At 53.9% G+C, this 10,967-nt stretch overlaps 1 protein-coding gene across 1 annotated transcript; it reads left to right on the forward strand.

The window, feature by feature from the left end:
* Positions 1–4,788: 4,788 nt before the first annotated feature.
* Positions 4,789–8,942, forward strand: RLA-DMA (histocompatibility antigen DM heterodimer heavy chain-like; the record flags this gene model as incomplete). The annotated part of the gene is given in 5 exon segments (NM_001190432.1): positions 4,789–4,919; positions 6,967–7,251; positions 7,891–8,169; positions 8,300–8,427; positions 8,717–8,942. Coding segments are annotated over 4 exon segments (777 nt in total). The 3' UTR covers positions 8,425–8,427; positions 8,717–8,942.
* Between the last annotated feature and the right edge of the window lie 2,025 nt (positions 8,943–10,967).

Below are 10,967 nucleotides of genomic sequence, written 5' to 3' on the forward strand. Positions count from 1 at the left end.
AAAACAGCGGAGAGAAGAGAGACATAAGGAGCTGCCCACAAAGAGGGAGAGAAAGCTTGGAGGGAGCTAGGAACATGGCCACTGTTCGACTTCCACGTTGCCCATGGCTGTTCTCTGGCCACAGTGAATACTCAGGACAGAGACTGGCTAACATACAAAGCCTGCAAGTCTTCAAGGCTCTTTACAGAACGAGCTGGCGGACCCCTGTTACAGAACCAGGGGTGGCTGTGTGCCCCAGTCTCCCCTACTGCCCTGGGGCTGCCCTAGGCTTCCTGTCCAATATCCAAAGGGCCGGAGTCTCCCCGTTGAACTACTGATGGGTTAGTCCACAGGGAAGATGTTCTTTGGTTTTCTGGAATGTTGAAACGATTTCTAAGCCCTCCCTCTCCCCTGACGCCTGTCCCCACTACCCAGCTACACACACACATAAATACACATTGCCGCTACAGAGTATGCAGAAGAGCACGGGGTTGTTTTTGCTTCTTGTTTTGGCTGTTATTGCTGCTGTCACTTGTTTACTAAAGGGGTATAGTTTCTGAAAGTCTCAGGAAAACTGAGGAACACATGTGCATAGATTAATTTCTTAGGTTACTTAATTGCCACATTAGATCTTTCTCACTGCCTCTTCCCCCACCCTTCTGTCTTCTCCTCCCTATCAAACTTGGAGCAAATCCACCACAGTTTCTTCCTCACCTCCCACTTACTTCTCAGCCCACCACAATCTGGAGTCGACTCCCACCACAACACTGAAACTGTTCTCAGTAAATTTGTCAGCCGTCGTCGCATAATCTCTAAGCCCAGCGACATTCTCCAGTCCTTCCTGGACTTGTGAGCAGCATTCACTAACGCGTATCGCCCTCTTGATTTCTCGGATCTCCTTGTTCTCTGAGCTGGCGCTCTGTCTTCTCCTGGTGCCACTAGACTGTTACAAATTAGCATATTCCATTGTACTGGGTATTGTCTATTGTCTCTCAGTGCCACACACACCCTTTTGTACCCTGTTCTTTACTGCCCTGCCTAAGACCAGTCAGCCAGGTACGGCCTCCCAGACTTCCTGGCCTGCTGACTTCCTGTTGGAGTCTGCCCACAGGAGGCACTGGTAGATCAGCAGGCAGGAGAAACCTGGGGGCCTCCTGCTTCAGCCTCTAACCCGGGGACAGCCGCTGGCAGTTGCTGGCAGTTGTAGCACCTGGAAGAAGGGGTGATTCTGGACTCCAGCCAGATCTTTGCAATGATTCGAACCTCAGTGGCACCTTTTCAGTAGATCAGAGCTGCTCAGGTGGTGTCTCCCGCAGGGCAGCAGCAGGTGTAGACCCAGGGATTCTAGCAAGGGGCCATAGGAGCATCTGATTTCAGATCTCGGCTCCACCTTTCCATTGGCTCTTCCAGCCAAGTCCCCTTCTCCCTTTTGTGCTTCTTGCCCTTATAACACCTTTGTATCTAATTCTATTAACTTCTCCCGTCTTAAGTACCTGAGTGGTGATGTGTTCCTGACTGGATCCCGGTTGATAACTGGTGTGAGACTTGAGGTCTGAACCCTGCAGATCTAGGTCCTTGTCTCCACTTCATGCTCTTTTTGCGTGGTCTATCGAGTGATTTTATCCATGGCCTCTGCTTCAGCATTTGTGCCGTTGACTCCCAAGGACAAGTTCTTCAGCCTGCACCTGGGGTCTGTATTCCTACACCTCACAGCTTCCGGTGTGGCTTGGGCTGGCTGTTCCATTGGCATCTCTAATTCAACAGGTACAGGATCAAGCTCACTCTCTTCCCGTTTAAACCTCCTCCTTTATAAAGCCCTCCATTTTGCTCCAATCCAGTCTGTCACTGACCACCCACCCAGTCACCCCTGCTGGAAACCTCTAGGAAAATGTCGAGTGGTCCATTTTCAACACAGAATGGAAAATTACTGTTAGCTGAGCTGCAGATGCACAAAACTCACTAGGCAAAGAGGATGTATGGAGTAGCCAACTCACAAGAAGAAAATAAATCCAGAGAAGGCAGGAGGAAGGAAACTTTGTAACAGAGGCAACATTTGGGAAGGTTGTACACAGCCTAGTACTCAGCCAGTGAGGAACTGGGGGAGGGACCTGCATGCTAGGATATAAATTGCTGTAACTGCTCAGGGTGTGCCTGCTCATCAGACACCTGATCTTTCAAAACCGATAGTAAACTTGCTTTCACTGTAATTCCTGAGTTCGAGTCCATCTCTTGAGTGGACAGATGAGGGTATTTCTCACAAAACCTGGGTATTATCCATCTTCTCACCTTCCTACACGTAAGAAGTAGCCAGATCCTTTAGATTCTACTTCCTAATTATCTCAGCAACTTAGCTTTCCCATCTCTGTGACTGTGATTTAATTCAGGCACCTGTCATCTCTCCCTTAAATCATTGCTGTGTTGCTGCAAGAGGGTGGTGTGTGCATGTGCAACTTTTCAATCCTGACATAATATGCTACAGACTTTAACCAGCAGATTTGCCTCAATTATTTCCAAGTCCATTGTTTTAACTATCAGAAAAATTTTTCTAAAATGCTAAAATGATTGTGTCATTCCCTAGTATTTTTTTTTTTTAACAAAGGATTTGTTTATTTGAAACACAGAAAAGGGAAAGAGAGAGACAATTGTCTTCCATCTACTGGTTCACTTCCCAAAATGGCCACAACAGCCAGTTCTGGACCAGGCTGAAGCCAGGAACTCCATCAGGTCTCCCACATGGTTAGCAAGGACCCAAGTACTTGAGCCATCTTTTGCTGTCCTCCTCGGAACATTATCAGGGAGCTGGATCCAAAGAGGAGCAGCCAGGACTTGAACAGGTGCGCCATCATGCTGGCCCCCATTCCCCAAGTTAACATTTGTCATCTGGTAGGTGAAAGCCAGGCCCTCTTCAAGGGGTACCAGGGCCGATGTGATCTGACTCTGGCCAGAATTTCTAGCCCAGAACCGTGGATGCCTGTGATCGCAACACATGTGTCCACCCTTTACCTGGAAAGGTTGTTCTTTGCCCTCATATTCTGCTGGCCAAGACTCTTAGGAGCCTGCCTGATTATGTCCCACCTGTTTCTCCATCCTTATAACATTTTTATTGCTTCCAAAGCGCTTAGCAATTTGAATACGTCACATTGTTGTGTAATTACTTATTCACCAACACTGCCCACCGCTCCTTTAAGCCCTGAAGCCTGGAGCATGCCTTGGAATGCATCTTCAGCCTCCTATCCTTGGGAGTTACACCCCCAGCGATGCTTGAAACAGCAGATAGTACCAAATCCTATATAAACCATGATCATGTTTTTTCTACACATATACAGCTATGATACAGTTTAATTATAAATCAGGCTGAGTAAAACAGTGACAACACTAATAATAGCATAGAATAACCTCATCATACTGTAATGACAGTTATGTGACTGTGATCGCCCCTCCCCATTCCCTCCCTCTCCTCTCACTTCCTCCACCTCCTTCTCTTCCCATCCCTCCCTTCGGTCTGTCTCCATCCTCCACCTCTCCATCACTGCTCCCTTTCCCTCCCCACCTTCTCTGCCCCACCTCCCTCCACTCCTCCCTCCCTCCCTCCCCTCCCTGCACTGACCCTCCCTCTTTCTCGCTCTCCTCCTTTCCTCTCCCCTCTCACTCTCTCCTCCTCCCCTTCCCTCCTGCTCCCTGTCTCTTTCTCTCAAAGTCTTGTCGCTCAGCAATCGCCCACGATTTTCCCCCTCCGCATTTTTTAGGTTGAGAACTTTCACCTTTTCACGTAAAGGAAGCACTTTATGACTACTCTTTGTTATGTCTGAATGACAACTTTACTACGCCCGTGCTTTGGGGCTGCCCGCTGCTCTGCTTGGGATGCGGCTTCCTGCCCAGCTCCTGGGAAGGCGGCAGAAGTTGACGCGAGTGCCTGGGCTGCTGCACTTGCGTGGGAGACCCAGACGGAGTTCTGGGCTCCTGGCTTCCAAAAATTGGGGCCATTTGGTGACTGAACCAGCGAATGGAAAATCTCTGTGTCTCTTCCTTTCCCTCTGCCTTTCTAATAAATAAGTACATAATTAAAAATAGAATAAAATAAAATAAGACGTTGCGATGCCACAACCCTCGCCCTGGCAACTTCCCGACTAAATGACTGACAGTCGCGCAGTGCAGCCGGTGCAGGTGCGCTGGAGCAAGGTGGGGGGGACTCACGTCCAGGGCAGAGTGCAGCGCAATGTTGGGAGAACTCATCGCGCCACTCGGAACGGAGCCCAGTGTAAGTCTCGCCGTTCACTCCTGGAATTTTCTGTTCAGTATTTTCTGACCGCAAGTGATCCCAGATCACTGAAAGCGAAAGTGTTGATAGTGAAAGCTCGGATAAGGGGCGGCGTCTGTACCCCTCTCTGCATTTCCAGCACGGGGCCCAATGCCCAGCACTTACTAAAATTTCAGCACATGTCTGCAGAACGAATCCTAGCTGATGCCTGGGGGAGAAAACGGAGGGGCCCCGGGGCGGGAGGAGGCGGGGTCTGCAGAGCCCGGCGGTCGCGGAGGCGGACGAGCTGGCTTCCTGCCGCCAGGCGGCGCTGCCCTCACCACCCGCCCGCGACGGCAGGGGGCGCCCCACCGGCGCGCGCCTTCCTGCGCCCGCCTTGCCGGTCCCGTTACTTCTGCGCGCCCAAGCTCCAGGAGGTTGCTGGCCCCGGGTCTCTTCTCGGTGACGGATGATGTTGAACAGTGCTTTTCTGTGATTGGCTGAACCAACACGACAAGGGCGATCCCTGGTAAGGTGCTGGCGCAACGCGAGCTGAGTCTCTCGGAGCTGGGGGACCTGGGTTGGCAGCTGCTACCTGCGGTGCAGAGCGAGGATATGGATCGTGGGCAGAGCCAGGGGGCTGCACGGCTGCAACTGCTGCAGCTTCTGTGGCTGCTGCCCCGCTCCTGGGCCGGCCCTGCAGGTAAGAAGGCGCCTCGCCTTTCCTTGCATCCTGCCGCCTTGGAGCCCGGGGAGCACGCCCTGAGCACTGCCTGCAGAACTCAAGGCTTTGAGGGTGGTGCGAAGCAAGTGGGAGGGAGTGGAGTTGGCAGAGAGCTCCTGTCTACGGAAGCGAGTGGAGGTGCCTGGCACGTTCCCTTTAGAGCCGTCTCTGGAAGCAGAGTGTTCTGCCCATTTCGCAGAGGAACAAAATGGGACTCAGAGTTTAAGTAGCCTGTGCAAGGTCACACAGCCGGAAAGCAGTAGCGCTGGGATTTGAACAAAGCAAATTATCTCCATTCCTGGGGGGCAGGTTTCTGACCTGCACTCTGTCAGCTCATCTCATGATTCTTGGTTTCCCTCTCTGTGAAGGATGGGGCAGAATGGAAAACCAACCCGGAAGTTTTTTTTTTTTTTTTTAAAGATTTATTTCATTTATTTGAAAGAGTTACAGAGAGAGATAGAGACAGAGGGAGAGGTCTTTCATCCACTGGTTCACTCCCCAGATGGCCTCAACGGCCGGAGCTGTGCTGATCCGAAGCCAGGAGCTTCTTCCAGGTCTCCCATGGGGGTGTGGGGGCCCAAGGACTTGGGCCATCTTCTACTGCTTTCCCAGGCCACAGCAGAGAGCTGGATCGGAAATGGAGCAGCTGGGACTCGAACTGGCCCCTATGAGATGCTGTTGCTTCAGACCAGGGCTTTAACCAATGCGACACAGCGCTGCCCCCCCCCCCCTTTTTAAAGACTCTTTGTTTGAAAGGCAGAGTGACAGAGAGAGGGAGAGGCAGAAAGGGAGATCTTCCATCTGCTGTTTCATTCTCCATCCGTCCTGTCTCCCAGTGGGTGCAGGGGCTCAAGCACTTGGAACATCTTTGGCTGCTTTCCCAGGTGCATTAGCAGGGAGCTGGAGCAGAATTGGAGCAGCCAGACTCCAGCCGGGGCTCTGACACCTGCTGTACCATGGCACCGGCCCTGAAGTTCTTCCTTCCTTCCTTCCTTCCTTCCTTCCTTCCTTCCTTCCTTCCTTCCTTTCTTTCTTTTTGACAGGCAGAGTGGACAGTGAGAAAGAGAGACAGAGAGAAAGGTCTTCCTTTGCCGTTGGTTCACCCTCCAATGGCTGCCGCGGCCAGTGCACCACGCTGATCCGAAGCCAGGAGCCAGGTGCTTCTCCTGGTCTCCCATGGGGTGCAGGGCCCAAGCACGTGGGCCATCCTCCACTGCATTCCCTGACCACAGCAGAGAGCTGGCCTGGAAGAGGGGCAACTGGGACAGAATCCGACGCCCCGACTGGGACTAGAACCCGGTGTGCTGGTGCCACAAGGTGGAGGATTAGCCTATTGAGCCGCGGCGCCGGCCCTGAAGTTCTTTCTTACTCTAAATGTCTGTCGTTCTGTGTTGGGAACTGGGTAGAGGGATTTCTGTTGTCGGAGGGATAGGCATTTCAGAGAAGAGGGGTTATTTCCTGCAGCAATGGCTCACGTCCCCCACACCTGTCATTTGGGGAGTTAGGGTAGGCGGAGAGGTGTTCGGAGAGGCCTGGAGCCGATGGGTGAAGTCTGGAGACTTGGTCCTTGTGTTCACCACATGTGTCTTGGGGTGGGGTGGGGGTGGGGGATGGCAGTATCGTCTGTGGCTTAGGGAGGCCGTGACCATTCCTTCTGCTTCCCTTCTAAGACTGGGGAACCCAGCCCTGGCCTTGTGCTTGTCTTGTGTGAATGACACAGAGGCATCCCCTTTGAGAGGAGGTAGCTCGGTGCCAGGGCGCGGGGCGTGCTGAGCAGAGCGCAGGCTGCATTGCAGACTGAGTGAGTCAGAACATGTGCACATGGTAGACCTTTCTTGCCTTTCATAAGTTCACATGGTTGGCTTGGCAGGGCAAGTTCAGAATGCCCTCTGACTGCTAAGTGACCGACACAAGCGGGGTCGTGGCCACCTCTTCCGCTGCTCCTGCAGACAGGCCTTGCTGCCTTCTGAGTTACAGAGGAGCTGGAGGTACCCACTTCCTGCATCCCACCCTGTTTCCTTTGCAGTGGCTGCTCCGGCCTGGCGGGATGAGCTGCAAAACCACACGTTCCTGCACACGGTCTTCTGCCAGATGGGGAATCCCTCTGAGGGGCTCTTCGAAGCCTATGACTCGGACCTGCTCTTCTCCTTCGACTTTTCCCAGAGAACCCGTGTGCCTCGCCTGCCCGAATTTGCTGACTGGGCCCAGGACCAGAGCGACATCTCTGACATTTTGTTTGACAGATGGTTCTGCCAGCAGTTGGTCCAGAATGTGGGCCCACATCTTGACGGGAAGATCCCGGTGTCCCGAGGTCAGGGGTTTGCAGGGGTGGAGCCCGGGGCCTAGGTCTCACCCTGGCTCGTCTATACCCCGAGCTCTTCCTTGTCTATGCCCAGAGTGCTTCCTCTTTGCACCGGTTCCCTGCCTCTGGTTCTCCCTAAGGGTCTTCATTTCCCCCTGGGGCCTCGGTCTGCACCCCGTATTTTGTTGTGGGCAGAAGAGAGTGCTGTGCACGCAGTAGGTGTCCCAATCTATTTATTGCACTGATGAGTCCGACAGGGGCTAACTGACGCCCGCTGAATACTAGGGCTCGTGAAACCGTGCTCAGCCAGATGGAAGGGGACGGTGGCAGTAGCCAGTGATGTGCTTGTGTTTGGATGAGAAGTCAGTCTATGATCAGATGCCTGTGGGAGATCTAGACAGGAAACGCCACCAGAGGCGGGGGTCGGGGTGGGGTCCAGTGGCCTGCATCTGGCCCGCCCTCCGGCTCTTGCTGTGCCTCTTGCCTGGAAGAAGACCTCGCTCGGGGCTACAGCTCTCTGCTCACCTCCTGCACCCAAGCATGGCACGCGGACCCCTACTCTGCCCGTCCGCCCGTGCCACCCACTCTCCACACCGAACGACCGTCCACATGAGCCCGTCCTTGTCTTCACTCTCCCCCTCCCCCCAGGCTTCCCCATCGCGGAGGTGTTCCCGCTGAGGCCCCTGGAGTTTGGCAAGCCCAACACGCTGGTGTGTTTCATCAGCAACCTCTTCCCGCCCATGCTGAGCGTGAGTTGGCAGCACCACTTGGAGCCGGTGCAGGGAGCTGGGCCCACCTTCGTCTCGGCTGTCGATGGACTCAGCTTCCAGGCCTTCTCGTACTTAAACTTCACCCCACAGCCCTCTGACCTTTACTCCTGCATCGTGACTCACGAGATCGACCGCTACACAGCAGTTGCCTACTGGGGTGAGGCCCTTCTCCCTGGCAGTCTGTCCCTCTCTGGGGTGCACAAGGATGGGGCAGACCCAGGGACGGGGCCTTGTGTGTGTCATCCGTTTTCACCTTGGCCCGCCTCCGCCTTTCCGCCTCTCTCTAGTGCCGCAGAACGCACTGCCCTCGGCTCTCCTGGAGAATGTGCTGTGTGGCCTGGCCTTTGGCCTGGGTGTGCTGGGCATCATTGTGGGCACTGCCCTCATCATCTCCTTCCGCAGGCCTTGCTAAGGGGTACGTCATGTGCAGGGAGCTGAAGACGGGGGTGCCTGTGTGGGCTGCCAGGGTGTCCCTCTGGCGTGGGGGACAGAGGGTGACCCTCAGACCCCTGGGTGTGGGGTCTGTGTGCTCCTGGTTGGGGTGCCGGGGATACGCACATGATCATGGCTCACCGGAGTGACTCTGTGTGGGAGCTGTCGAAGAGCTGCTTGGGGGTGCTTGGGGACGAGGAGCACACCTCTGCAGGGCAATGCTGCAGGTGGGGGTCCAGTGACGGCCTTCCCCCACCCCGCTCTCTCCTCAGACTGATTCCCCCGACCAGAGCCAGATGCCAGCAGCTTCCAAAGTCCGAGCAGGGGGTGCTCAGGGCTCTCACAGCCCGCCCAGGATGTCCCCCACCGAGTGTGTGTGTGTGTGTATGTGTGTGTGTGTGTGTATGTGTGTGTGTAGGGGCTCTGCTGTCCCTGGCCTTGTGTCTGGAGCAGCCCAGGGTGGTCATATCCCTCCCAACTTCAAGGCAATAAATGTCATTTCTCAGTGTCACTGTGGCTTGGCTCCTTTCTTGACTCGTGATACTCGTTTCTGGATATCTCAGCTTGGATGGCTGCTCTCTCCCATTCAGCCGTCACCTGAGCACAGCTGGCCCTCTTTAGGGAGAGCGTGGGGAAACCCCTCACTCCAGGACCTGGGCTCAGCACAAGAGATGACTTTCCTCCTAACCATTTGTGCAGAATAGGTGAGACTTGAAGGCAGACCTGTTTTCTGATAGTGTGCTTGCAAAGTGGTTGAGGAGGTTGTGTGTATGTGTGTGTGTATGTCTGTGCATATGTGTGTATGTATACATGTTGCATACGTGTGTGTATGTGTTCATGTGTGTGTGTGCATGTGCATAGGTGTGTATGTGTGTGTGTGCATGTGTGTGTCTGTTGCACTTTATTTAGTGTTTGTGACTGTGTTTATGTTTAGAAGAGGCCGCCTGGAGGAATGTATGACCCACACCGTAACTGGGAAGTTGGAGCTCAGCCATGGGAAGAGGGAGCCCCCAGGCGCTATTCCAGCTCAGCCACGTCAGTTCTATGCCAACAGAGTCGTCAAATGCCAGAAGCGAGTGGGAGCAGCCTGGAAGGGCTACGCGTTCCTCCCAACGACCTGCCCTTTGGCTGAGTGAACTGGGCAGGGAAGACTGGGACGGTGCTGTCCTGGTGAATAGTGGGAGCGGGGGCTCAGGGCGTCTGGTGCTGAATTCCTTAGCGTGTGCTTTACTTCTTACTCTCCATAGGGTCCGGGGGCTTTGATGAATGAGAGTGCATTAAAGTTAAGAGGGAAGTTACTTTGGTGTTGGTGAGAGAGCCCCTGTTGTTCGCAGCGTGGGAGGCTCTCACCTGGGGGAGGACAGGTGGTTCTCCCAGCAGTTGGTGCCTCCTCTGAACCACATGGGCTGGTGGAGAACTCCTGGTGGAGTAGGAGCTCTAGAGCTGGACTGCTGGGAATCCAACCACAATCGGCAGCTTTTGGCTGTGTGCCCTTGGCCAAGTTACTTAGCTTCTCTGTGGCTCGGGATCGCCGTCTGTAAAAGAGTGATGATAACGGTGATGTCCACCTATAGGGCTTTTGTGGACCTTAGCACTTAGCATCTCTAGTGTGCTAGAACAATATTTGGCACATAGAAAAGTGCTCAATGGCTTAGCATTGGCGCTCACATAATTTTGTAGCACTGTGGACTTCTTTCTCTAGCAAACATTTCTCTCTCTCTCTCTCTCTCTCTCTCTCTCTCTCTCTCTATCTATCTTTACATTATTCATTCATTTATTTAAGACAGGAGAGAGGTTGCTCCTATTCTCTGGATCACTCTCCAAGTGCCCACGACAGCCAGGGCGGAAGCCAGGAGCCAGGAATTCAATCTGAGTCTCCCATGTGGAGGGCAGGAGCCCTATCATTGGAGCCACCCCTGCGGCCTTCCAGGGTCTGCACCGACAGGAAGCTGGAGGTGGGAGCGGAGGCAGGGACCCAGCCCAGGCGTTCTGATGTGAGATGCAGGCTCGTAACCACCGGCCCAGGCGCCCAGCCGACTTCTTTCTTTTCTGAAACATGCTTTGAGTTGACCTTGGGTAGTGTATGTTCTTCCTTTGAGGTGTTTTTGGCTTTACGCTCACTTTGCCGTTCTAAACCTAACCTTTCTTTCTCTCTATTCCTAACTTTTTTTAATCCCTATTTTCCAATTTATCCAGAAATTTCCTGCCAGCTGTGATTGACAACTGTTTTATTAGGATGTGACACCTTGGAAAAAGCACCCCCCACCCCCCGCCCCGCATGTCCCCACCTGTGAAATACAGGGCTTGGACTAGCTGCCCTCTGGTCTGTGGTGCTGTCACTTGAGCACTCCAGAAACATGGAGACCCTCACGACTGGGGCTCTCTTCTAGTTGAGGCTGTTACTCCCTGCTCCCAGGAGACCCATTCTTGGCTGAGCCGAGGGGTCCCACTCTTCCTGCATGGTAGCCTGTCTGCCTTTGCCTCAGGGCGCCAGCTCGGGCTCCTCCCTCTCCTTCCCCTCTT

Source organism: Oryctolagus cuniculus, chromosome 5 (genome assembly GCF_051225735.1).
Source record: "Oryctolagus cuniculus isolate XC-2025 breed Fujian yellow rabbit chromosome 5, ASM5122573v1, whole genome shotgun sequence".
Taxonomy (NCBI): Eukaryota; Metazoa; Chordata; class Mammalia; order Lagomorpha; family Leporidae; genus Oryctolagus; species Oryctolagus cuniculus.